A 25,793-nucleotide genomic window follows, 5' to 3' on the forward strand; every position below is an offset into this window, starting at 1 on the left:
AAGGTTCTCCAGCAGGGGCAGCTGGTTCCGGAGGCAGAGAAAGAGGATCTGGGGGGAGACAAGGTTAGGCTTCCCTTTTTGGTGCATTCCCCACAAATAACCTTAGGCCACGGCCTTCCGAGTCCACTCAGTGTGTCCCACGAGGAAGGGGAACGTAGCAGGTTCCAGAATCAATATCCATATTGGAGCAGCGACAGGGACTGCAGTTCCCATGATCATCACATACAAAAAAACTAGCTTGTGAACTGGGTCTTAGATTTGTTTTAGCAAGCAGGTCCTGAAGAGGTCCCCTGAACACCTTCCTCTCCCTTCTCAGATTCGCAGTGCCTTACTTCTCAGCTCTCCCCGCGCCCTCAGTCCCCTTTCTCCTTCCATCCCCCAAGGAGGCCCCCCAAGAAGGCCTTCGCTTAGCTTTCCCTGCTGTTCTTCCGCTCAGAGTCCAGCAAAGCTGGGGGGAGCGAGGGGAAGCAAGAGGGGTGGCGGCAGGGCTGGAGCTGGGGGAGGAATGTTCCAGCACAGAGAGAGGCACGGCTGCCCACTCATCCAGCCAGCCCCCACCTCTGGGCCTGCCCTGGTTCCCAGTGACCCCGCAGCTTGAATTCCACTGGGGGGCAAAAAAAAAAAAAAAAAAAAAAAAAAAAAACCCACCCAAAAACAAACAAAACAAAAGAAAACCACTGAGATTGTCCTTGTGGGCTGTTGGAGGGGTCCCCTGCTGCCCCCCGTTGTTCCTGCCGGGACAGCAGCGTCGGTATGTGGAGGGGTCAGGGGTGCAGGGGGGTTACACGTCTGTACTAATAGCCCTTGGATTGGTGAAGGCCTGGCGCCCAGAGCCTGGCCACGTCACCGGGTAACTCTGGGGCACTGCCAACTTGAGGGGTGGGGGTCCCCCTTCCTTGTAGTATGTAGGAGCAAAGGAGAGCCTCTCGCCTCCGCCCCCATTGGGCACCATGTCAGCCGTCCGTATGTAAAAGGGGGAGCTGTATGGGGAGCAGGTGGTGCAGTGGCCGGCTGCCACCCCACACGGCTGGCCGCAGGGCTCGCTGGTGAGAGGCGCCAGGCCACCCCGGCCGTCCGGGCCTTGGGAGCTGCAGGCATTACAGCTGGGGCCTCTGGGGTGTGGGGGCAGGTCATACTCCTCCTCCTCCTCGTCGTCTGCATCTTCGGCTCTGCTCTTCTTGCAGCAATAATACTGAGGGGAGAGGGGGGAGGGATGCCTGAGGGCCGGACGCTCCCCTTCGGGTGGACAAAGGCACCCATGCCCCTCATGCACCGAGGACCCTGCGCAGAGAGCTCTTTGGTGTTGGGACTGAAACTCAACACCAGACACCCACGTTCCACCAGTATCTATATTCCCAGCTTTGCCAGACCAATACCTTCCCTTCTCCTTCCCCTACTTCCGAAGGCATTAACTCCAGGCTGTGGTTGAGAGAGGCAGGACCTCCGTGTCATATTGAGGACAGGGCTGGGGTCGCTGGGAGCAGCTTTCTCCTAGTCTCCCCAGAGGGGTGCCCCTTCCCAGCACTCCTGAAATCTCAGCTATGCCAGAGACACAACACAATGACCCGATATCTTCCCGGCATGGCCTCTTCGGAGGACCCCAAAGCGTACAGAGTGTGAGAGACGCATGGCTCCCTTCTGGCCAGCCCCGATTCCCAGCCCCCCACGCTTCATGGCTTTGAGCTTTGTCACCCTCGAAGTGGGCCTCCAGTTTCTGCCCCGAGATTGGGGACGTGGTTTGCTGGTGGCCTCTGGGGACTGACCTGGAGCCTACAGTAACACAGGACCGCAATGATGCAGAGGAGGATGACTGTAGCTAGGATTCCGCCAGTGATCACAACTGTTCCCGCTGTCATCCGCCCGACGCCCCATCAAACTCTGCAAAGACGTGTGCGGAGAGGTGAGAGGCAGCCACACCAGGCGTGGGGTGGGGAGCCTCCTGGAACTTTCTACACAGTTGGAGGCAGGGGGGAACCTGAGGGCAGCTGGAATAGGAGGACCACGGGCACTGAGAAACCAGGGGCTTCCTGAAGACAGAGAGAGGCTGTGGCCTGGGCCAGCCTAAGCCGGGGGGGGGGGGGGGGGGCACCGCCGAGGGAGGGAAGAGGGGAAGCAGAGCGCTAACGGGGAGCGTAATTCTGCTCTCGGCTTCTGCTCAGTTTCAAAGGTTCTTGTTGTGCCTTTCTCTCCTGTTCCTTCTCCTCACATCCTGCTCAGCCCCCCCACCCCCACCCCTTGGCTCATCGGAGACACAAAGATAACAGCTTCCTTGCCTGGGGGCTTAGTCTTTGGCACTGCCCTAAGCTCTCCCTGCTTGTCTCAGGTAATCCTCAAAGTGCCTTTCAGGATGGTTATTAGTTATCCCTGTGTCACACATGAGGAACTGCGGCTTCGGTTGGTTTGGCTGAGATTCTACCCAGCCTGGCTCACCCCACAGGCCATGCTCTTAATCACTGTCCTCTAGGGCACGCACAGCAATGGCCCCTGAGCCCTGGACTCAGGTGGAGGGGACAGGGTCCGAACCTCCAAAGTTCCACCTGGTTCTGCCCTGGCTCAAACCCACACTCCTTTTGGGAGCATCTCTGTTCTCTTTCCAACTCTTGTGGAAGATGAGGGCAAGGTGAGCCCAAAAGGTGCAGGCAACAGGCAGCATTCTGGCTCCTGGAAGGTGGTGGCGAGGCTAGAGAATGGTCCTGCTAATGGGGGTAAAGCTCTGGCCTGGGGCACACTCCCTCTTGGGCACTGAATGGGGACTTCCCAGCCCCCCTCCCCAGGCACATGGGGACGAAGATTGGCCGTGCCCATGGAGCAGGAGGGTGGGAGGAGCCTGGGCATCTTGAAGGAAGAATGACCGTGAGCACTTACGTTCAATAAAGGGAACAGTGACCTGCAAGACAATAAAAGGGACAGAGCTATTGGAAGAAGAATGTTACCCCTGAAAAAGGCCCCAAGGGTTAAATTAGTCGCTAAGCCCCCTCCTCCCACCCCCGCTCTGCCCTCTTCACTGGGAGCTCTGTCACCGACAAGCCCACACCTCCCAAGTCAGCCTCCGACTGTGCCTCCCACTGCTGCTTGACGGACGTGTCACTCGGGTGTCCCTCCGGGATGTCAAACTGGCGTCTGGTGTGACAGCCTAAGTTATCACCTTCTTTCCAAGTGGGCATCCCCCGCCACCATTAGCGCTTCCACCAGAGTAGGCTGTTCATTACTCAAAGGGCAAGCGGGGCTGGAACGCAAGCGGCAGTCCACTCAGGAAGCCGTAGGCCCTGCTGCGTTCACCTGGTGGAAGGGGCACCTTGTTCTTCAGCCAGATACATCTGCCCCTCACCGTCACCATGTACCTTTGCCTTGCCCCACTGCCTGCATGCTCACCACCACCTTAACTCCCCTCCTCACCTCCCGCTCTCCCCCTACATGAAGCCTCTGTCCACCAGGCAGACCCAGTTCTTAAGAAGCTCAGAGCCTAGTGATGAAAAGGCACTTAACATACCTTACGATATGGCCTAAGACACACAGAACAGCGGCTGTGGGGACACAGAGGAGGGAGCGACTAACTACTTGGGGAAGGTTCCCAGGAAGAGGTTATGCTTGAGCTGGGTGCTAGAAGCTGAGTGGGAGCTTGCCCAGCAGACAAGGGGAGAGGGCAGGCTGAACAGCCCAGGTGTGTGAGATACCACGAGGGCCTGCAGGAACTGTAAGGAATCTGGAAAGGCCGGGTAGGGTAGGCACCAAGTGGGAGAGGCTGTAAGCCAGGCAAGGATTGGCATTCAACTCTCTCAGAGGCCACAGGGGTTCCTGAAGGGCTGCATGAGCCCGCTTTCTCCAGCTGTTCAGATCCTGCCCACCCTCCAGCACTCTGAGAGACCCCCGCGGCTCCCCCATCTTGGCGCGCTCTCTCTGGATTCCCACAGCAAAGCTTTCCATGGACCACTTTCCAAAGCCCCTCTTGGTAGGATGCTTGTCTGCTTTCACGTGGGAACATCGTTACTCCTCCAGTACATGAGAAGTCCCATGCGATCAGGAGCTGTGTCCGATAGGGCTTCCTACCCCCGCAGCATTGTACCCAGCGCGGGCTGCACGGAAGTGTTTGCTCATCCTCGGGCCTGGCCGCACAGCACGTCCACCGGCCTGACAGCGATGACTCTGACCCACCACCAGGGGGCAGAAGGTTGCACCGCTCAGCTCGCATCCCCTCTTGCAGACCTGAGCATCGCTGTTCAAATCCAATTTGACTGACTTTGCCCAGATGCATGGTGGGCCACGCTTCAGGGATTCGCCCGGCATTTGTGAGGGGATGGGGTGGGGGGAAGACGAACCTCAGCCTTGGGAGAATGTGTGTGCCCTCATTACGACATGCCGTCACTCTCCCCTGCTTGCCCTGCACGCTCACGACGGCCGGCCGTGTGAGAGACAGAGAGGCCCGTGGAGTGACCTGGAGTTGAAGGCAGCAGTGACTCACTCTACCTGCAAGTCTTGGCCTCGCCCCCTGAGAGGCTAGCCTGTTTTAGGATACAGGGAATGAGGAAGCTATATAAGAACAGAGCCCTCCCTCCTTCTGACCTCCATGCCTGGCCTCCGCTCTTTGGGTACCATGCAGCGGTTCCACAGAAGTGGCCTGGAAAATAGGGGGGAGGCATGGCAGAGGCGCACATCTGAAGGCCCAGCTGAGGCCCAGCTGTGCCATTTAGCAGCCACCCCATCTTGGAGACTGACCTCCTTTCTCACTTGTAAAAGAAAACTTAACAAAAAACTCAGCTTCCAGTATGATTGTGAGGGAAAAGTGAGATTCGCGTATGCAAGAGCCCCTTGGGAACTCTACGAGATCCTTCAAACACAGTTATTTGCAGGGAAAAGGACGGCCCAGACATTTTAGATGTCGGCTTCAATCTGGCCTTACAGTCAGAAACCCAGAAAGCACTCGTAAAGGGCATGCGGGCAATGCTCAGGTCCCAGCCACTTTCCCTACAGACCCCGTACTCATGGTACAATCTAGCATTTAAATTACCATATCCAAGGGTTCCTATTATTGCCAGTGGGTTCATTTTCTCTTTGCAACTAAACACAAATGATCACAATAGCTGCCTGAATCTAAAGAGCACTCTACAGTCTACAACGTGCTTCCATTTCCATCCCCTCCTGGGATGGGCAGGCTCTAAGACGGCCCCAAATGAGCCCTGCCTCTTGGAAGTCATGCCTCGTGTGCTCCCCTTCCCTTGGGGGGGTGCCATCTGCAACTTACTTCTAACCAACAGAACACAGCAAAGGTGAGGGGATGTCACCTCTGTGAATAGATTATATAACATTCTGAGCACCTTCTTGCTAGCCAACTCCTTCCCTTGCTGATTTGGATGCAGCAAGTTGCCGCGTTGGGAGGCCCATGTGCCCAGGGACAGGGGGTGGCCTCTGGCCCTCAGTCCAGTGACCTAAATGGAACTGGACAATCACAGAAGTGAGAGCGGAAGCAGGTCCTTCCCCAGTCGAGCTTCGAGATGAAACTGACAGACCCTGAGACAGTGGACCCAGCGGACTGTGCCTGGATTCTTGACCCACAGACACTGTGAGATGGTCAGTGTGTGTTGTGTCAAGCTGCTAAGTTTGTGGGAGTTTATCATGCAGCAAAAGATAATGGATACGCCTCTGAACCACACAAAAACCCCACATGTAGGAGAGAAATTCAGACCTTTAAGTGCTTTGCCTCAAGTCATACGATAGCAAATGTCTGAGTCAGACCCAAGGGCCAGTGCCATGGAGTTTCTATCCCACAAAGCTGCCTTCTGCTGAGCTTCCTAAGGACAGGAGCAAAAGGTTCCCTCCCAGGGCCTGGCAGATGGGCTCCGCGGTGGCCAAGTCAGGGACCAAAGGCAGCCAGAGAGGACAAACCCATTGCCAACTCAAGACTCCTGGGGCCTGCCCTCTGTGACCAGAACTTTCTGGACCTCACTCCCCACCAACACCCCTCCCCACCCAGGGCCCAGACACCTTCTCCTGGGGGGAGAGGGTCAGCCTGCACCTCACACGTACGTGAAACAGCTGGGACAGCGATGGCTTGGTCACGCAGGCTGCGCCTGAGCAGACAGAGGTTGGGGGTGCATCATGGCCAAGGGCACCAGTTCCTGCCAGAAAAGAGAGGGGAAGATCAGTGAGAGCTGGAGGGGGAGGCCGAGAGGATGGACAGACCCCAAGACTGAGTGGATGTCCCCCAAAGGGCCTTGTTTGTTGGCTTCCGTGGCTGCCTCAGTCTCTGAGCCCCCAGCCTAGGAACCCGAGGACAGGCTTATAAGGCCACATCCCATCCCGTCCTTGTTTCCTTCCCTCCACTGTCCGGAAACCACAGCCCAACATGGTAGCAGGACGCTGGGCATGAGCCTCTGCCTATTCTGGGAAGTGAGGCTCAATGGGGGAAGGAGGGTCGAGCTACCTCTTTCACATGCCCCTGGAGAATTCTGGCCTATCCCCTGGCGAACGTGTCCTTGTTGCCTGTGTGGCTTTTTCTCTCTTTTTTCTCTGGCCCCACGTACCTCTTTCCCATTCCCTTCTGCATCCTTCCCTGGGCCCGTCCATATTCCAGCGCCCACAGCCGCATATTCCTGTCCCTCACTCCAAAGTTCCGACCTCCCTCAGGACAACATGCCAACAGGACAGTCGGATGAGCATGTTCACGCTGGTGTGCTGATGGAGGAGGGGGCCGCAGGGTCCTACCAGGACATTTAGGAATCCAGTGGAGGCTAATTCCTAGGAGTCCCTTCAAATGAAAATTCTTTAAATATCCACTCAACCTGATCTACAGGAGAGTCTGGGCCTTATACTGGGAGTAGAAGAGTGAGGAGAGGAAGGACGCTCTCTGGTGAGGTTTTGCTCTGCTCATTGTCCTGAGGGGAGAAGGCCCTGCTAGGTGTCTTTGTAGTGGGGAGGGAACCCAACTGATAACTGGATCCACAGAGCCACCTTCCACAGGGATGGGTTCTCTGCCACAGCCAGAAGCTGGAGGTCAAAGGGCACACTTTGTCTCAAGGCCTGGCACTTGTCGGTGTTCAGCAGGTCCCAGGAGCAGAACTCTTGGAGAAGCTGAGAAAGCAGATGTTCACCTACAGAGCTGGCCCATCCCCGCCTTTACCTCCCCTCTAGATCTATGCCTTAATGCCTGAGATCGGACTGGAATGTTCTGGGCACTTGGGCTTTCTTTTCTCAAAGATGTTCTTACTCTCGTTAAAATGGAAGTCATAGATAGCTGGATGTCCGAGGGGACTCTTTCTATCTAAGTTTTGATTCAGATGCCAAAGAAACGAGAAGACTAACATGTGAGTTTGGGACAGGTCCCTCTTCCCCAGCCATGTGCAGAGGAATATGCATGGGAATGTCAAAAAGTCTGTTTCAGGATCCAGGAACCTTTCTCCCACTTTGTAAAATACAGATGGGTCACAAATTTGGTGAAGATCTGGTGCGGAAGATTTCCCTCAGCAAGTTGTTGCTGAGCCATGAATCCCCCCACCCCCAAAGGGAGGAAGGCCGCGGGTCTGGCAGAAAATGGCTGGCTGTCCTGAGTCTGTCCAGGAGGGCCACCCGGAGGCGCGAGAAGAGCCTAGTCCACTAGGCTGGAGCTGGACATCCAGATGCCCAGGGGCTGAGCAAGGAGTTGCAGGAGCTGTCTGGGACAGGGTCGATGTGTTTGCCTGGGGTAAGGGAGTTGCAGGAGAGAGAGGCCCAGCTGGGAACCTCAAAAGAGCCCACAAAAAAAATCCACAAAAGCAAGAGCCCCTTTGAAGCTTCCCCTGCTCTCTAACCTGTAAGAATTCCCCATTTCAATCTGGCAGCTCGTGAAACAGAGCTCTTGGGGGTGGTGGGAGGAAGGGAGGAGTTGGGGAGTATAGACAGCAGAGGGACACGGCTCACCGCCCCAGCGGCTTCCAGCCCGAAGCAGATCCAAGCCGGCACAAAGGAGAAGAATCACACACTGTCAATTATTCAATGATTCCAACTTCTCAGTTGAGACTGTAGCCATAGCTGAGAGGTACCACAGACTGTCACCTCAGAGTGGGTGACACGCAGTGGGACTGGCACAAGTTTTTATCTAGGGGCAGGGGAAGATTTCTTCCACCGAATACATTCTAAAGTAAAGGGATGCTCAAAGAGAGAAAAAAAGAATCAAAGTTGTTTGTTAAGCACAAATCATGCAATATGTTTGTTTAACCTACCAGTTACTTCGAGAAAAATGATCCATGGAAATGGAAGGACTCTGAGAGATCTGGCCCAGTATCTCTTTTCTAGATGAAGAAACCAAGTTCAGAGAGGACATGTGACTGGCTTAACCACACACAGCAAGATAGAGACAGAGCAGCAGAGCACTGGGAGTGGGGCCCCCCGGCCCCAGTCCCAGCCCTGCCATTAGGCTGTGGTCTCTCCCACACTTACTTCACCAGGTGCTAAGGTGTCCCCTGAAGCAGGGTCTTCCAAATTATCTTGACAGTAACGATCACCCGAGTCAGGTGTTAAAAAACAGAGATTCCAGACCGACCAAGGCAGCATCTCCAGAGGAGGGCCCCGAGAATCTGAGTCTCACCATCTGGCCCCTTTTAGGAAATGACGTAGGAATGAAAGTCTTTGAGAGGATCTCAGGCTGTAGGCAGCAGGGGAGGTAGGTGACCTCTCAGAGCCTGGGGCATCATCTGCTGCCAAGAATGCTGGCTCTGAATTCTGTGTCCTTGGGGCAAGTGGGCCAGAAGGGAGGAGGAAGAGGGGAGTGCAGGAGAACCATAGGGACGTGGCAACCCCGCACAGGGAGGCCCCAAGAGGTCAGGGATGGGGAATCTTAAAGGCCATTCTTCCCCGAGAGGCTGGGGGGTATTAAAGGCCACCCAGATAGGATGTATTGGGAAGCAAGGGTCCCATTGCCCCCGAGGCCAGGGGTCTGTGACTTCAGCTCACTAAGGCGGGGCCACCTTCTCCCTGCCTGCAGGTCGCTGGCAGGCAAGACAGCCACGGCCAGCGGCAGAACGAGGAATTAACGACCGGCTGGCCCCTTGCTCCCCGAGCAGCCCCCTGAGGAGCACAGGTTAATTGAGTGGGGCCTAAGCACCACTGATCTCAATTTCTTCCCAGGCAGGTAAGCCTCCTCCAACCATTTATGAACTCATGAAATTGACATAGCCGGTTAGCAGCTGGGGAGACCCGGGACAGGTCTTCTTGTCTGTTACCAGTCTTCCTAGCCTGCAATCCTCAGTCCAGGTCGGCAGAGGGGAGGGGAAGAAGGGGTGCCTTGGACTTTGATTGTGCCCGTGGCCCTCCCCAAGCCCATATCCCTGGGAGGAGGGTGTGAAGAATGGCAGCCAGATGGGTTCCTCTGTCCCCTGTGGGCCGCTACGGAGCAGAGACGCTCACGCTGGTTGAAAAGCGGGCTCTTCGGGGATGTTCAAGGAATCCTTGCAAATCGGCAAGGGAAAAAAGGGACACTTGATGTCGTAAGGGGCCATGGGGCTACCAGGAAAGTGAAGAGACGCCCAAACTCACGGCTAATCTGAGGAATATGAACTGACACCACAGTCGGCTCTTACTTTATGCTGGTAGGACTGGCAAAAATTAGAAAGCTGGCTCATGCCCAGGGTCGGAGCCGCCGTAGGAATTTAGGGGCAGCGCTGGGGGTGGGCGAAGCCAGAGCAGGCCCTGAGGGAGAGATCCGTGTCCATAGTCATGTTGAGTCCACACATACCCCCACAAGAAGCAATTCTGCTCCCGAATCTAGGTCCCCAAAACTTCTCAACGCATCCATAAGGGGTCATGTGTGAAAGATGTGCATTGCTGTGTTGTTATGGTGCAGAGAACTGGAAGCAAGCTCAGTGATCATCATGGGGGAGTGGAGAAGCAAAGTCAGGTAGATGCCACCTCACAAGATAATGCGACTGTCGAAAGCACTGGACCAGAGAAACAGCGGTAAATCTTAGCACAGCGCTAAGTAAAAAACAAACAAACAAAAAGCCAAAAACAGAGTGAGCTGCCTCATACTGCCTACATAAATTTAAAATGCAAGCGTACAGATCAATAATTCACATTTTCAAGAACACATACTAAAAAATGGGTCACATTAAATGTTAGAATAGGTGCCTATGGAAGGAGAAGAATGGCATGGAGAGGAGCAAAGAGAAAAGCATATAAAGCAAGAGAGGGGCCTGGCACAGACCCATGATAAGCGATAATGTGTGGAATATGATTAACTTCACCTTCTGCACCTGAGGTCCAACTTGAACAAAGAGAAAAGAAAGCAAGGGGCTGTTACCACCTCCAGGAAGCCTTCCATGATGTACTTAATGCCACACATTTTTGTTGAGCCTCCCTCTCTGTCCCCAGGTAACTGTATTTGTTCATACACTGCTGTCCTTTGGGTGTACTCTGCCTCCTTCATTCGATTACAGGCCATCTGAGGGCACAGACTTGGAATCCTGTGTCTTCGTAAAGCTCCACTCCAGCTGCCTGGTGTTCTGCACGTTCTAGACACAGGAATGACCAGCTCTAATTGGGAAGTCATTTTGTATGCAGGGTGCTATCCCAACACAGCCTTGCATTCTGGGCTCATCTGCTGTGGATAGTGGGAGGAGCACTAGGCTAGGAGTACCAAGATTTGGGCTTAAGTTCTATCTTCTATACTACCTTGGGTGCCTTTGGACAAATAATGACCTCCTTGAGGTTCACCTGCAAAAGGAAGGTAAACGACACACCTTTCCTTGCATGGGGAGGATGATGGGAAGGGGGATGTTGTTTTAAATTATGCCGTCTTCTAGAGAGAATGGGTGTTGTTCCAAGGACTCAGGGTCCCTGTGGTCCTCTGTGCCACCAACAGAAGGGATAGCCCTTCATTCTCACTTGTCCCTTGATGACTTCACCATGCCAATGTTTGGGAGTAGATCTGGTAAGAGCTGGACCACTCAACACAACAGAATGAGAAGAGTTTATTGAGGTGTATGGTAGCAGGTGGACCAAAGAGGGTGGGATAAGGAAGAAAAGGGATCCAGAAAAATTGGCTGAGACTGGGGGGGGGGGAGGCTCTGTTGAGTCTCTTGGCCAGTTAAAAATCCCAGCAGTTAGTTAGTGCAAACGGCTTTTAAGATCTGGGCGGTCTCTATGTTTTTTGTGTTGTCCTCTCAAATTGTTGGTAACTCCTAAATGTGAATGATCTTTTTCTCATTTGTGGCAATCAGATGAAGGGGCTGAGCTCAGACCTGGGTGCACATCGGTGGAATGCAGATGACACAATAAGGACTAATTCAGCAGATAGGGGTTTGAGCAGGTCCTATCTAGATCCTTAGAACACACGATCCCTAAGATCCCTGATCATGACCTTGACTAGCATTCCTGCTGGGATCTTTGTGTCTCAACATGATACTCATGGAAAACCTATGTCATTCCCCTTGCTTATTCTTTACCTACTATTGAGCACAGAGCCTGGCATTGAGCTCCACCTCGGGAGCACAAAGATGATGAGGCTGAGCACCCTCAAGAAGCTTACAGGGAGTGGGTGAATAGTAAACAGTAGGGAACATGGTCCCAGGACCCTCAGATGGAGGGCCTGCGGTCATACTGCAGTCCTTATCAGAGCCTGCAAAACTCCCTGGAGCAGGCAGAGCTGCTTGTTCAGCATTTGGGGTTATCAGTAAACATTTGCCACAGATAAATAGCCAAGGTGGGGGGCCCTGCTCCTCTCAGCCCAGGGCCGACCCAACGGTGTCACCTCATCCTCGATGCCTCTCTCAGAGGTGAGGCTGAGCCCACCTCTTCCCTGTCTAGGGAGGCACAAAGATGGACCCCTCTGCATGGTCCCTCGGTTAAAACTGCGCTGGTCCCGGAAGAGCAGTGGGCACAGAAGGGGTCCCACCTGTCCCAGCTCACAGCATTCCCTGAGCTCGCCTCCTGCAAACCCCAGTTGCACTCATAGTCTATAGACACAATGGGACTTAATTATGAGTCATTTTCGATGGGCAGAGGCTATTTTGTACAGCTGATCCTTCTCTCTGCAGTTTTGGAATCAGGATCCCTGACCATATAGATCTCCCCTCCCTGCTTCAGAAAGACAGGAGCAGAGGCTGGTACACTTCTTAAGGATGCGGTTCACCCTGGACTTGGCTTTGTTTCCCTTGCTGCCTTTCAAAACAATGTTCATTACCGCTTCCAGAATTTTCCCGGGTTTCATCTTGTCTGATCTCCAGGCATGGCCTTTTTTGATTTCTTTTCTAGAAAACATGAAGTTCAGGAAAGCCATACACACAGCTAATTCAGGGAGAGTGGGAGCGCCCTGCCTGCATCGTTCTTCCACGAACGATGTGGCTCCTGAACACGCACAGTGGCCCATCGCTGTGCCCTCCTCTTCTGCCCCCCCCCCCCACATTCCATGCTCTTGCCCAGCCTCGCCACTTGCAGGAGGAAAGGCGGCACCATGGCCTGTGTCGTGGGAAGGGACTGGCTTTTCCTTTCCATGAGGTGCGTTGTTCTGCACCACGGGCTTGGATTTCTCTCCTTCTGTGTTCGACGTCTACTGCTGTTGGGAAGGTGTTCTGAGGCCCCCAGGCAGCAGGCCTCCCGCCCGATGCCGGCTAAGCCGGCTTGTTAGGGAAGGCAGATGCATCTGTAGGGTTTGTTTCTCCTCTCTAGCAAGATGTCAGCGGGCTGGAAGAGATCCCCATAAGAGCACAGGCCACGCAAGGGAGGGGGAGCTTGGTTTTCGAGGCCAGACGGTGATCAGGAGGGCATGGCACTGGGACTGGAAAGGCAGCCGGAGGGAGCTACCCTATACAGGGCTGGTCACAGACCGAGGCATCAAAGCAGGGCAGGAGGAAGTGGGAGGCTTGCTCAAGGCTTTCCAAGGGGGCCAGGAGTTGAAGTAGGTATAAGATTATACCAAGGGAAATTCAGACCAAATCCAAGACAAATCTCACAGGACATAAGCAAGTGTAACAGAAATGGGGAATTGTTGACTCCTGTCCCACAGGGAGGCTTGGGAGCATTACAGAGCAGGTGGCCTATCCTGCCCTCCGGTTCAGGGGACCGGGCCTCTTCCTATACCAGCTGAGTCTGACGGGGCCAGACTGAGGGCAGGAAGAGGGTGGGACATCTGGGGAGGAACGAGGCGGCTTCTGGGTTTAGGGACCTTTAAAAAAGGCAGCAGAATGTATTCAGAATCTTTCATCATTTCAGAGAAAACATTCTAAAATGGGCAAGAGGGGCCCAAGGAGGATTCTCAGAAGTCCAGGAGCAAGGCGAGCAGGTGAGGGAGGCGGCAGGCCTTCTCTGGTATGCTGGGCATGCGGCATTCCATGGGAACCCACGGGAGCCCAAACCAAGGACTTCAGCAAGGACCCCGGGCAGGACCCCATGGGCAAGCCCAGCCCAGAGGGCCAGCAGAATCTGCAAGGAAGGCACGCGACTGGATCAGAACAAAACCATCCCCTCGGCCACACGGACTGGAGCTTCCCCCTCTAACCCCGACTCAGTGAGCAGGAATGGGGAGTTCACGTCCAGACGTGTCTCATCCTCAAGTCCATGGCACACCACAATATATATGGTTCCTCCTCCACGTTTTGGGTCTAGTACTTCTCAACTAATTCTTTGGGTGTCTTTGTGAAGGGCCAGGTTAAACTCCTCTAGAAACCGACCTGCTTAACTATCAGAGTCAATATTGTAGAGGGAGTAAAACTAAGGAAACAGCATCTGTATCTCAATGAATCGTATTTCTGTCTGAATGACATACTCAGATTTCTCTGGTAGTGGTGGTCTTGTGATGCTTCTTTCAGCTGAATCTTTATCCCTTTGCACCTTGCAGATGGGGTCGAGGAGGCTTTCATAGATTCTACACTGCAGCTTTTAACTCTTCCCCCAGAAATAGAGATTAAGGACAGGAGCCCAATTTCATCCACTGGCACCCAAGGGCTGAGGCAGGGGTGGGATGGGGACTGCACGTGGCCACCTTACCCATCGGGGGAGCTTCCATAACAGGCTGATCCAGATCAGCCGGAAAACAGGTTAGGAAGATTAAGAAGAGCACCTTTACACTTATTTTGTGTAATAGGAAAACATGTTAAGGTAGAATGTTCATAGGTTCTCTCCTTTGCTTTCTGCTAAACTGTGTCTACCAGCTCATCTCCTGGAGTGGGCAGATTTGGGGTAAAAGAGAGGCTGGAAGGTCCCATGCTGTTTGAATTTATGTGAGCTAGAAAGGTCAGAGTGCCGACCTGAATACACTTGGACAATGAGAGGAGAGGAGGAGAAAATCCAAGAGCCAGCATGAAAGGCATTTGAAAAGCATTCTGGAAAGACGGAGAGAAGAGGAGGCTCAAGGTGGCCACCATGTGCATGAGATACTGGGAGAGATGGAGATGGGGATAGAGGATATTTTAAAGTTTTTTATATATTATGAATATACTTTCTCCCATGGGGATCTTCCCAAAATGAGCAATCAAGATTTAAATTGCTTTCCAAATATGTTTTTTTTTTTTTGCATATTGGATTGGAATTTCCTGGGATGAGACTCCTTGAAGGGACTGAGACTATGGGGTAAATTTTTCTTTTCTTTTGTGGGTTATAGTCATAAAGGAAGATGATTTGTCTAAAGAGAAATGATCAGTAGCAATTTAGTTAAATCAGTGCCACTTTGGTAAAGTCGAAAAGCATTTACAAACTTCCAAAATGTTAAGCGTGGGTGTGTGTGTGTGTGTGTGTGTGTGTACGTGCGTGTGTATGTGCTTGCTTCTGGAGCAGCAGGATGGAGCTTTCCTCAGATATCAGAGAGCTCTGTGACCAGAGAGGTTAAGGACCACCGAGTGAGATGATGTATAGAAAGACTATAAAAGAGGAACGGGATGGCTAAGAAGACGGCAGCTCTCTAAAAATAAAAATAAAAATAGAAAGGAAAGAAGGAAAGGAAGAAGGGAGGGGAGGAGGGAGGGAGGGAGACTCCTGTCTTGGGACCTAGACCAGCCTAGAGGAAGGAAGAATCATTAAATTTAAATCAGCTATGCGTGGTCAAGACAAGATGTCACTTCCACAAGAAAAAATAAGCCAAACAGAGGGAAGAAAGTAAAAAGACACAAAGAAGTCAGGGATTTGGTAGGAAACAGGAATGATAAACAGCTCCTCAAAATGTTCCCAGCAGGTGACCCCTCTGGGATGAGCTGACCGTCCCCATTGACCTGTGGCCAAGACAACAGCACATATCTGGGTCACTGACATTTTTTAACCCCCAAAGGGGATATTTTAAAAAGACCTCCTCCTATGTGAGTGATCACTTCGTAATTTCATACATTTTCCTACTTGTTATTTTGTGCTTTTTAAAATCAATTTCTTTGAAAATTACCAATTAAGCAAACCATAATACTTATGGTGTCATAAATACTATAAAGATATGTCCTACTATGGACTCCTTTTCCATACAAAAGTTTAAAATTTTTAGGGAGTTAAATCTTTTATCACTTTTTCTTTCCTACTTTGCTTAGGAAGTTTTCTTGCACACAAGTCTATGTCAGGGATTTCTCATTTTTTAAATGTAATTGTTCATCCAGCCTGGGTCTGGTTTTATACTCTAAAGGTTTCAGTTCTAGTATTTTTTTTAGACAGAGAATCAATTCTGCCAGTTGAACCTAATTTTCTTAGGTTCATCTTTACGCACATATTACGTACATATTAATTTTAGATTTATTTATATACAGATCTATATGTGAATCTGCTATTTAGTTCTACTTACCTATCTACCTACAATTATTAATAAACCCTACTGTCTTTATTAAGTTGCCTCATAATAAATTTTAATAGCTGGTAAGACTATAATTTAACTTTTTATTGAAATGCAACATACAGAAAGTGCACAAGTCATAAATAAGCACCTTGATGAATCTTCCCACATTAAACACACCATGTAAGCTGCACCCTCAAGGCCTCCCCTGGAGCTCAAGCTTATAGGTCTGCTTGAACCCCAGCAGAACTCTGCCAGATGGCATGTGAGTTCAGACTTTCCCAAGGCCACTAGCTCCTTTGCTGCTGGCTCTTGGGCTACAGCTTCTTACATGATGGCTCAGGGCCTCGGAACAGGAAGTCAAGGTAGGGAAGATTGTCGTGGAGGGACTATGATGAGAAAAGAGATGGGGGCTCTGTTCTAGGGCTTTTCCACCAGAGGAGCACCGAACTGTGTCATCTGTAAATGAGCAAAAGGGAAAAGCTCCTGAAGCCTGTACCCTCACTGTTTCTTATCAACAGCAGGAAGAACTGGTCCAGTCCGCTTTCAAACTCCACCATCCAGGCCAGTGCGATGGGGAGGATGTGGGACACAGTCCCCTTGAGAGAACGAGGGGCCGTGGGTGAGGGCCGGGGGGGCTGCTTGCTTCCCCCTTACAGAAAGCCACCAGGGGAGGACACCCAGCCCCAAATCAGAGCTGCTCTGGGTAATATTGTAAAACAGGTTTGTTTTGTAGACAGGGGAATATTGTAGACAGGGGAATTTTTATGGGTGATGCTGTGTTTAAGAAAATATTTTTCTTTCTTAATTTGAGTATAGACTGAACGGTCTCTGAGAATGATGTGACCTTGGAAGGTATGTGGTATGAGTGTGTGTGTGTGCATGCACACGTTTGAACCAACACTAACCCTCTGGAGAACTGCAGTAGGCATCTATGCACATGGTGTTGCCTGAGAGAGCCAGAGAGAGAGCCAGAGAGATATGGAATGCCAAAGCCCAATTATGATTGCTCTGTCCCAAATGCCCGATGGAATTCAACACCGACTCGCTCAGACTCTGTGAAATAAACTGCTGGCATACTGTGTCCTTGCATTGCCACATAGGGAAAGGAGAACAGACCGGAAGGAACGACCACACTCTCTGAGTCACAGACTGAAGAATGGTCCCCTCTGAGAAAGAGAGACAGAAGAGGAAGAATGGAGAAATAACTTGCTTTCTGTCCCTTGAGATTACAGTATTGAACCGGCCAGGCTCAATATCCATTTAAATTTCCTCCTCCCTGCAGAAGCCTCCCCTCTAATTATTTCCAACCTGCCTATCAAATGTGTTACACACTCGAGCCTTGGGGGCGGGGTGGTCAGAGGGATGAGCCACGAACGGGAAGGGTGCATTCGTTCTCCACCCCACTATTGCATGGAGGCTAATGTAGCAGAGGCAGCATAGCATGAGAAGGCCAGCGACCCCAGAGTCCGGGGGGAAGAGCCACTGAAATGGAGCAGCTGAGAATAGCAGGGAGAGGAAGAGCAGTAGCGTACCATGAGGAGATGCTGATGCTAGTGGTGGCCTTGTGATCAGATGTGGCCAGCTTCTGTATTTATTAAATTTTCTGGAGGAGATGGATGGAGAGGGGAGAGGGAGAAAGACAACATTTGGGTAACAGATAAAAGAAGATGAGCTGAAAGTTGCCTGTCTGTAACTGTCACTTGTTCCAGCTGGTTTACCCCCAAGGGTCATTTATGACAGATTTCTCTCTCTTCAAAAGGCAGCTTTTTCAACATCTCAAGACAGACAGCTTGGTGTACAAGGCCCTTCATGCTCTGCTAGCTGCTGGGACAGAGAAATCTCCAAATCTGGGATCTGGGCCTTGCACATGGTAATGTAGGAACTCAGGGTCCTCCCATGTAGTGACTGCCTGTAGCCATCCAGACAGAGGAAGAGTGGGCGATCACTGCAGGAAGGGTTTGGTGGGCCAGACCGGGAAGGCGGGGGGGCATGTCACTCCCACTCACATGCCATTGACAGGCCATGCCCAACCACATGGGAGGCTGGGAGGCACAAAGGGGCTACGTGCCCAGAGGAAGGAGGAGCCCAGTCCCTAACTTCTGGTGTATCTTTTTTCCTTACCATTACCTCTTTGCACTTTTGCTCCAAGAATACCGAAAATGTATGTCGTTCCCTAGGTAAGCCATTCTCTCTCCTATCTCTCCATCCTTATACATACTGTTCCATCCTCCTAGGCCACCTTCTCCACCCTGATTTATTTGGCAAATTTCTATTACTCCTTTAGGAATCGGCTCAAGAACCCCCTCCTTGACTCCTCTAGGCAGATTGTAAGCCCTTCTTATTCTCTACCTTATGGAAACCTCCTTTGCAGCACTGGCATGATTTATAATTCATAACTTATCATTGTTATTAGTTGTCAAAAAATCTGCCTCCTTTGCTAAACTGCCAGCCCAAGTGCAAGCAGGAATGTTGTTTTTACCTCGGTATCTGCTTCACAGAGTGCCTAGAACAAAGAGGATTCAGTAAACACTCACTGATTGAATGAACGAAAGAATCTCTCTCCCTGTTTTCTTTTTTCTTCAGGCTAAATGTTCTCATTTCCTTCTACTTTTCCCCAAGTGGCATGGCTACCAGTTTTTCACCATCCTTGTCTCCATCTTCAGAATGAGCTCCAATTTGTCTACATCCTTCAGGAGATGCAGAGCCAAGGATCTGAACAGGGCACTCTGGGTTTGAACTGATTGGTGCTGATTCACTGGGCTGACTTTGCCCCTTTGCTTGACAGTACATCCACAGCAGCTGGGGGACCGGGCCTCAGCTATGGTCATAGACCCTTCTTTCCTCTTGGAATACTTGCCCCTAACCACGCACATCTACTATTTCACCCAGTAATCATCCATTCTAATAGAATATTTTAAAGATTTTGGAGGAGGGATGTTAAGTTTAGATGTGTAAGGTATTGCTGGGTTATGTGAGACTCTGAAAGTTATGCCTGATGCTTATTTGTCCATAGATGGGGATGGTCACTTCGCAGCAGATATTCTTTCCTAGTGGGGAAATCACTTAAATAGCCTCTTTTTGTCACATAAATACAAATGACTGGTGTGGTAGATGGGGTGCAACATCTATCCTATCCTCCTTCTTGCCCATCCTATTGCAAGGCCAAGGCCGGAATGCTAAAAGTGACATTTTCCAGACTCTCTCGTATCTAGGGTTCTGGACATGATGTAAGTGTAGCCAATCAGATGCACTCGCATGAGATTTGGGAAGTGGAAGTAAAGCAGAAGCTGCTTTTCTGCTGCTCTTGCTGGCAAGTGGGCTTATTAGAGATAGTTTTCTGGAGCAGGGTTATCAGAGGTCTCAGTGTCTCTCAAGGGGCAGGGCTAGTGGTGTCTATTTTTTGCAGTGGTGGATCCAGCAGGATCTGTGTGGCCCGGAAGCCAACAGCTGTGGTGGCAGCTTCCTGACCTCTGGATTACAGCTAAGGCCATGTACAGCTATGGCCAGCAGCTACCGTCTCAGCTTCATGATCCCTCAGCTTCCTGACATGGTGCTGTCATCCCAGGAGTCCCCTACAGGTGATCCTGCCCCTTAGATCTTCCAGTGATTTGTAAGCACCTAATCCCCTGTATTAAATACACCTCTCTGGAGACAGCTGAAATGAAATAAACCAAAATAAAGACAATTAGAAAAAGAAAAATAATTTTAAAAGATAGAGTGGGACGCCTGGGTGGCTCAGACGGTTAAGTGTCTGCCTTCAGCTCAGGTCCTGATCCCGGGGTTCTGGGATTGAGCTCCATGTCAGGCTCTCTACTTAGCGGGGAATCTGCTTCTCCCTCTCACTGTCCCTCTGTACTCTCTCTCTCAAATAAAATAAAAATAAAATCTTCAATAAAATAGGTAGAGTGATTTCTGTTTTTTGCAACCCAACCAAATGAATAGGCATCCACTGACCTCCAGGAAAGGTAACCCAAACCTTTTGCAGTTTGATGAAAACTGTACCTCTTTTCATGAGGCCACAGCTGAAAACTTAAGATATGAATTTGCATAAGGATCCCAAGATTCTTCTGAGAGGGAAGAAACCAAGACTTTATCTCCTTCTCCCCAAGATTTGAAGTTAAGGAATCCTGTGGAGTGGCCCTGACCAAGGTCTGCTGGAAGTAAAGAACTGCAGGGGTGGGGGCGGGGGGGCAAGGCAGTGGGTATCTGTGAAGGATTCAGGCTTAACACAACAGCTTAACAGTTGTGGGGAAATTGCTCGTCCTGAAATGTCACCTGGCTCAGGTCAGAAGCCTCTCCTTATCCAGCTGCCTTAGCATAGTATGGGGCTTTGGGGGACAATGGCTGGATGGGAACCAAGAGATATTTAAATTGGGACCATGGCCTGTTCACCACATCAGCAGGGAGGACTTTGCCACAGCCGTGGACATACATACATGTCCAATGGACAATGCAGAGCTAGCATTCAGTATTACATCATGTAGCATCAATCAATGCAAGAAGACTCACCAGGATTTCTTGTTTCTTTCTTGATCTTATACCTAGAAACAGGAGTAGCCTCCTCTGGGTTGAGTAAGACCCTTAAGGCTTGAGGGAGGAAGGCAAGAGAGGTCTCAAGAAGGAGATATGGAACTTTCAGCCAATAAGAACATTTGAGGGTTGAGCAGTTAATCAGAGAAATAAGAGTTATGAACTCACTTGTACCCCAAACTGGTGAAGAGTGGGTCATCCAAGTTATAGGCAAGAAGAAAAACTTGACTACATTCAAAATTCACACTTACGTATGAAAGAACTCAGAATAAAAATTGATGAAAAGATAAATAATAAATTGGGAAAGTAACTACAGTAAATATGAGAGCATATTTTGATGATAAAGGAATATATTAAGATCAAATAGGTAAATGACCAAAGCACAGAAATGGAAGTTTACAAAGGATAAAGTAAATTAATAACCATATGTAGAAATATCCAATTTCACTACTAGTCAAAGAAATGCAAAGTGAGACATACTTCTTCTTCTACCAGATTAGGGGAAATTATAATACCTAGTGCTGATTAGATTGGGATTTAATATTCTATATTGCTGGATGAAAATTTGTAAAACTCCATAGGAAAATATGCGGCAATATTTCTTTTAGAAATGTACATAACAAAGGCTTCTAGCTCTAAACGGCTGAGCAAAAGTCTGTATCGTTCCTACCTCCCAACGTCTCATTGAAATAATAGAAGACATATGAAAAATTAACCTTAATAGCAGCACTGGGAAACCAGAATGGTGTGCCTCCAATTGCGAATTTCTGGATGAGATGAAGCTGATGGGAGCAGATTGATGGTGAACCCCAACAACCCATGACCCCCTAACAGATTGCAAAGAGGACATCCAAACCAAGTGGTTTTCCTACCAGAGCTCTGGCGTAATCCCAATATCAGAGGCATTGGACCTTGGGAAAGAAGATAGCTTTAGCCCTCAAACTTGGGCCTTCAGACAAACTAGCTGAGCCGACCTCTCCCCCTACTGCCTGGGCTGATGACTTGGGCATTTGCCTGTGGGATAAAGCTTAAGTTTAAGGCTCTCCAAAGGAGGAATTTCACCTCAGGAAACTCCCAGAACAGACACTAAAGTTAGATAAACAAAGGAGTACCCCAGTGATCAGGAGAGATGGACAGCCACTAAACCCAAAAGTCAATGACTTATTGTTCATCTTCCTAGTAATCAGGAAATGTAAATTGAAACAATAATGAAGTAGCATTATTTGCCCATCTGATTGCCTAAAATGTGAAAGGCTTGATAATATGCAGTGTTGTTGAAGGTAGGGGGGTACCGGCCCTTACATGCACTTGTTGGTGGGGTATAAACTAGCAGAGCCAATTTGAGGGCAATTTGATAATATGTGCCAAAATTTGAAAGGCACATACACTTTGCCCCAGCCAATTCTACTTCTAAAGAGCCCATCCATAGAAATACACATGTGCACGGAATACAGGTACAAGTACATTCCTTATAGTATTATTTGTAACTGCAAAAACTTGATAAATAGCCATCAGTAGAGCAAAAGTTAAATGAATTAAAGTTCTCCCATGGAGTTGTTAAAGAAAATGAGATAGAGTAAGATTCTATTTGCATTAAAAGTTGGTGTATGAGGGCACCTGGGTGGCTCAGTTGGTTAAGCGTCTGCCTTCCACTCAGGTCATGATCCCAGCATCCTGGGATCAAGCCCCAAGTCAGGCTCCCTGCTCAGTAGGGAGTCTTCTTCTCCCTCTGCCCCTCTCCCTGCTTGTGCACTCTCTCTCTCTCTCTCTTTCACTCACTCCCTCTCTCTCAAATAAATAAATAAAATCTTCTTTTAAAAAGTTGGTGTATGAGATTAACACCTAAAAGTGTTCATATTGTTTGACCCAATATTCCCGTTTCTGGAAATATATCCAGAAGGAAATGACCCAAAATAAGGAAAAAGCTAGAATCAGAGAAAAATTTAACTTGTAGTGTTATTTATAATTGAGAAAAAAAACTGGAAACAAGCTAAGTATCTAGTGATAAAGAAGTTATTTGTTTATGCATAACAGCCAATGAAACATTGTGTAGTTATTGAGTTATAATTTGAACACTTTATCCTAACATGGAAAAGCATTTAAGAGGATAAACTTGGACATAAATTCATGTAAAATATGATCACAATCAGGCAAAACATAGAATATAAATGAAGAAAAGAATAGACTATATGGCATTGAGCTGGGGGTAGAAATGATGTATAAGGATTGTACATGATTTTTCCTTTATTTTTATCACTTTCTCTAATGCTATTTTATAATAAAGTCTTATAAATTCTTTTTGTTGTTCTATAAATCCTCTTTAGATGAATTCTTATTTGCTTTTCAGTAATTCTAGTTACTCTGATGTCCCTCCTCCATGCCCCTTTCCTACCACTTCATGTGCATGCTTCTCTTGGAGGTTGCAGGATGATGTCTATGGTTACATGTTTCCGTTTGTGGGGAAGAAGCCCAGGCCTTGGTGCTAGAGGGCCCAGGTTCGGTTCCTGGTCAGTGGAACTTTAGACAAGTCACTTAGCCCCTCTGAATTCCCACTTTCCATTGCCTTATGGCAATGCTTTTCTTACTTACATGATTACACTGTTCTGCAAATGTCCCCCTTTGGCATTTCTTAGTTATCCTGAGTTCAACTTCATGTAATATCTGTCTGAATTCCTTTCCAGACATAAACTCCTCTGATGCAGGGACCTGTCTTATTTATCTTGTATCTCCCACAGCATCTAGCAAAGGGCTCTGTACATCATGGGTACTCGTATTTGTTAAATCAAAGTCTCACATAGAGACTTTGTGAGCCATATAAGCCCTTCACAAAAGCAAGGAATTACTGTTTTTTAATTAGTTAAATTCTTTGCAAAATATGCTTTTTGTTACAAATTATTCAATTTATTTAAATTAAAATTTTTTTTCACCCATTTCTGCCACCACCACCCCCCATCACCCACCTCTGGCAACTAATAATCTGTTTTCCATATCTACATGCTTGTTTTGAAGGGTTTATTTGTTTGTTAAGATATCACATATAAGACAGATCATACAGTATTTGTCTTTCTGTCTTATTTCACTTAACATCATACCTTCAAGGTCCATGTTGTTGCAAATGATAAGATTTCACTTTTTTAATATCTTTATATATTTACATATCTAAATAATATTTCCTTAAATATGTATACCACAATTTTTTCATGCATTCATCCATCAATGGACAATGAGGTTGTTTCCATATCTTGGCTATTGTAAATATGCTGCAGTGAACATGGGAGTGCTGGTATCTTTTCAAGTTAGTGTTTTCATTTTCATCAGATAAACACCCAGAAGTGGAATTGCTGGATCATATGGTATTTCTATATTTAACGTTTTGAGGATCCACTACACTTTTCCACAGTGACTGCACCAATTTACATTCCCACCAACAGTGCACAAGGGTTCTCTCTTCTCCACATCCTCACCAGCACTTGTTATTTCTTGTCTTTTTTATAATAGCCATTCTAATAGGTGTGAGGTGATATCTCATTGTGGTTTTGATTCACATTTCCCTGATAATTAATGATATCGAGCATATCTTGATTTTTTGAATATGATACCAAGAACACAATCTCTAATTAATTTCTAGTTTCATACCATATACCATGATCCTTTTAACGTTTTATTGAATTTGGGTTGCTAATATTTTGTTGGGAATTTTTACAACTATGTTCTTCAGGGATATCAGCCTATAATTTTTTTCTGCGGGCATCCTTGTCCAGTTTTGGTATCAGGGTAATCTGTCCCATTAAATGAGTTGGGAAGAGCTCCCTCCTCTTCTATTTTTTTGAAATTTGAAAGGAATTGGTCTTAAGTCTTCTTTGAATGTTTGGTAGAATTTACCAGTGAAGTTATCTGGCCCTAGACTTTTGTTTTTTGGGGAAATTTTATTGATTCAATCTCCTTACTAGTAATCAGTCTGTTTAGATTTTCAATTCCATCATGATTCAGTCTTAGCAGATTATAGTTTTCTAGGAATTTATCCATTTCTTGTTGGTTGTCCAATTTGTTGGTATATAATTGTTCATAGTAGTCTCTTATGATCCTTTGTATTTCTGTGATATCAGTTGTAATTATCTCTTTCATTTCTGATTTTTTTGAGTCCCCTTTTTTCTTGGTGAATCTAGCTAAAAGTTTGTCAGTTTCATTTATTTTCTCAAAGAATCAGCTATAGTTTCATTGATCTTTTCTATTGTCTTTTTAGTCTCTGTTTCATTTATTTCTGCTGTAATCTTTATTCCTTCTCCTAACTTTGGGCTTCGTTTGTTCTTCTTTTTCTTATTCCTTGAGGTATAAAGTTAAGTTGTTTATTTGAGACTTTTCTTGTTTCCTGAGGTAGGCATTTATCACTATGAACTTTTCCCTTACAACTGCTTTTGCTGCATCCCAAAGATTTTGGCATGTTACACTTCAATTTTCATTTGTATCAAGGTATTTTTTCTTTTTCTTTGATTTCTATTTTGACCTGTTGGTTGTTCAGTAACATGTTGTTTAATCTCTAAATGTTTGTGAATTTTCCAGTTTTATTTGTGTAATTAATTTCTAGTTTCATACCACTGTGATTGGAAAAGATACTTGATATTTCAATCCTCCTAAATTTATTAAGACTTGTTTTTTGGCCTAATGTATAATCTGAGAAGATGTTCCATTTGCACTAGAGAAAAGTGTGTATTCTATTGCTTTTAGATGGAAAGTTCTGTATTTATGTACTAAGTCCATCTACTTTAATGTATTATTTAAGGCCAATGTTTCCTTATTGATTTTCTGTCTGGGTGATCTATCCATTGATGTAAGTGGAATATTAAAGTCCCCTACTAATATTGTATTGCTGCCTAATTCTCTTTAGATCTGTTAATATTTGCTTTACACATTTAGGTGCTCCTATGTTGGATGCATAAACATTTGCAAATGTTATATCCTCTTGCTGGATTGACCCTTTATCATTATGTCATGCCCTTCTTTGTCTCTTACTACAGTCTTCCTTTTAAAGTCTAGTTTGTTTGATATAAGTATAGCTACTCCAGCTTTCTTTTGGTTCCAGTAACATGGAATGTCTTTTTCCATCCCTTCAGTTTCATTGTGTGTGTCCTTATTTTAAACTAAACTAAGTCTTTTATAGGCAGCATATGGATGGGTCTTGATTTTTTAAATACATTCAGCCTCTCTATGTCTTTTGATTGGAGAATTTAGTCCATTTACGTTTAAAGTAATTATTGATAGGTATGTTTTTATTGACATATTGTTAATTGCCTTCTGCTGTTTTAGTAGTTCCTCTCTATTTTTTTTTTAATTAGAATTATTATTAATGATTTTTGGTCTACTAGGTTTTACCTCACTGTTAGAACTTCTTAAAGCATGCCCATCCACCACCTGCAACAGAAATGCCTACTATGCTCGTTTAAAATCCAGATTCCTAAGAATCCCTAAACCTAGTAAACCACATTCTGTGGATGGGGCCTGGCAATATGAATTTTAAGTAGGGTAATATACAATTTATTGCCCAAACTGTGACATT

General features: G+C 47.8%; 1 protein-coding gene across 2 annotated transcripts in view; it reads right to left on the minus strand.

The window, feature by feature from the left end:
* Nucleotides 1-633: 633 nt before the first annotated feature.
* Nucleotides 634-25,793, minus strand: part of FAM163A (family with sequence similarity 163 member A) — a 69,360-nt gene continuing 44,200 nt past the window's right edge. The window contains exons 2-5 of one of the 2 annotated variants that reach the window (XM_035010688.1): nt 6,022-6,113; nt 2,866-2,887; nt 1,764-1,878; nt 634-1,192 (exon numbers count right to left, since the gene is read on the minus strand). In XM_035010688.1, coding sequence (XP_034866579.1) covers nt 782-1,192; nt 1,764-1,856 — 504 coding nt within the window. In that variant the 5' untranslated portion in view covers nt 1,857-1,878; nt 2,866-2,887; nt 6,022-6,113 and the 3' untranslated portion in view covers nt 634-781. The remainder of the gene's footprint in view (nt 1,193-1,763; nt 1,879-2,865; nt 2,888-6,021; nt 6,114-25,793) is intronic. The other variant, XM_035010689.1, reaches the window with a different exon arrangement.

The sequence above is a fragment of the Mirounga leonina genome, unplaced genomic scaffold, assembly GCF_011800145.1.
Source record: "Mirounga leonina isolate KUSES-001 unplaced genomic scaffold, KU_Mleo_1.0 Mir_154, whole genome shotgun sequence".
Taxonomy (NCBI): Eukaryota; Metazoa; Chordata; class Mammalia; order Carnivora; family Phocidae; genus Mirounga; species Mirounga leonina.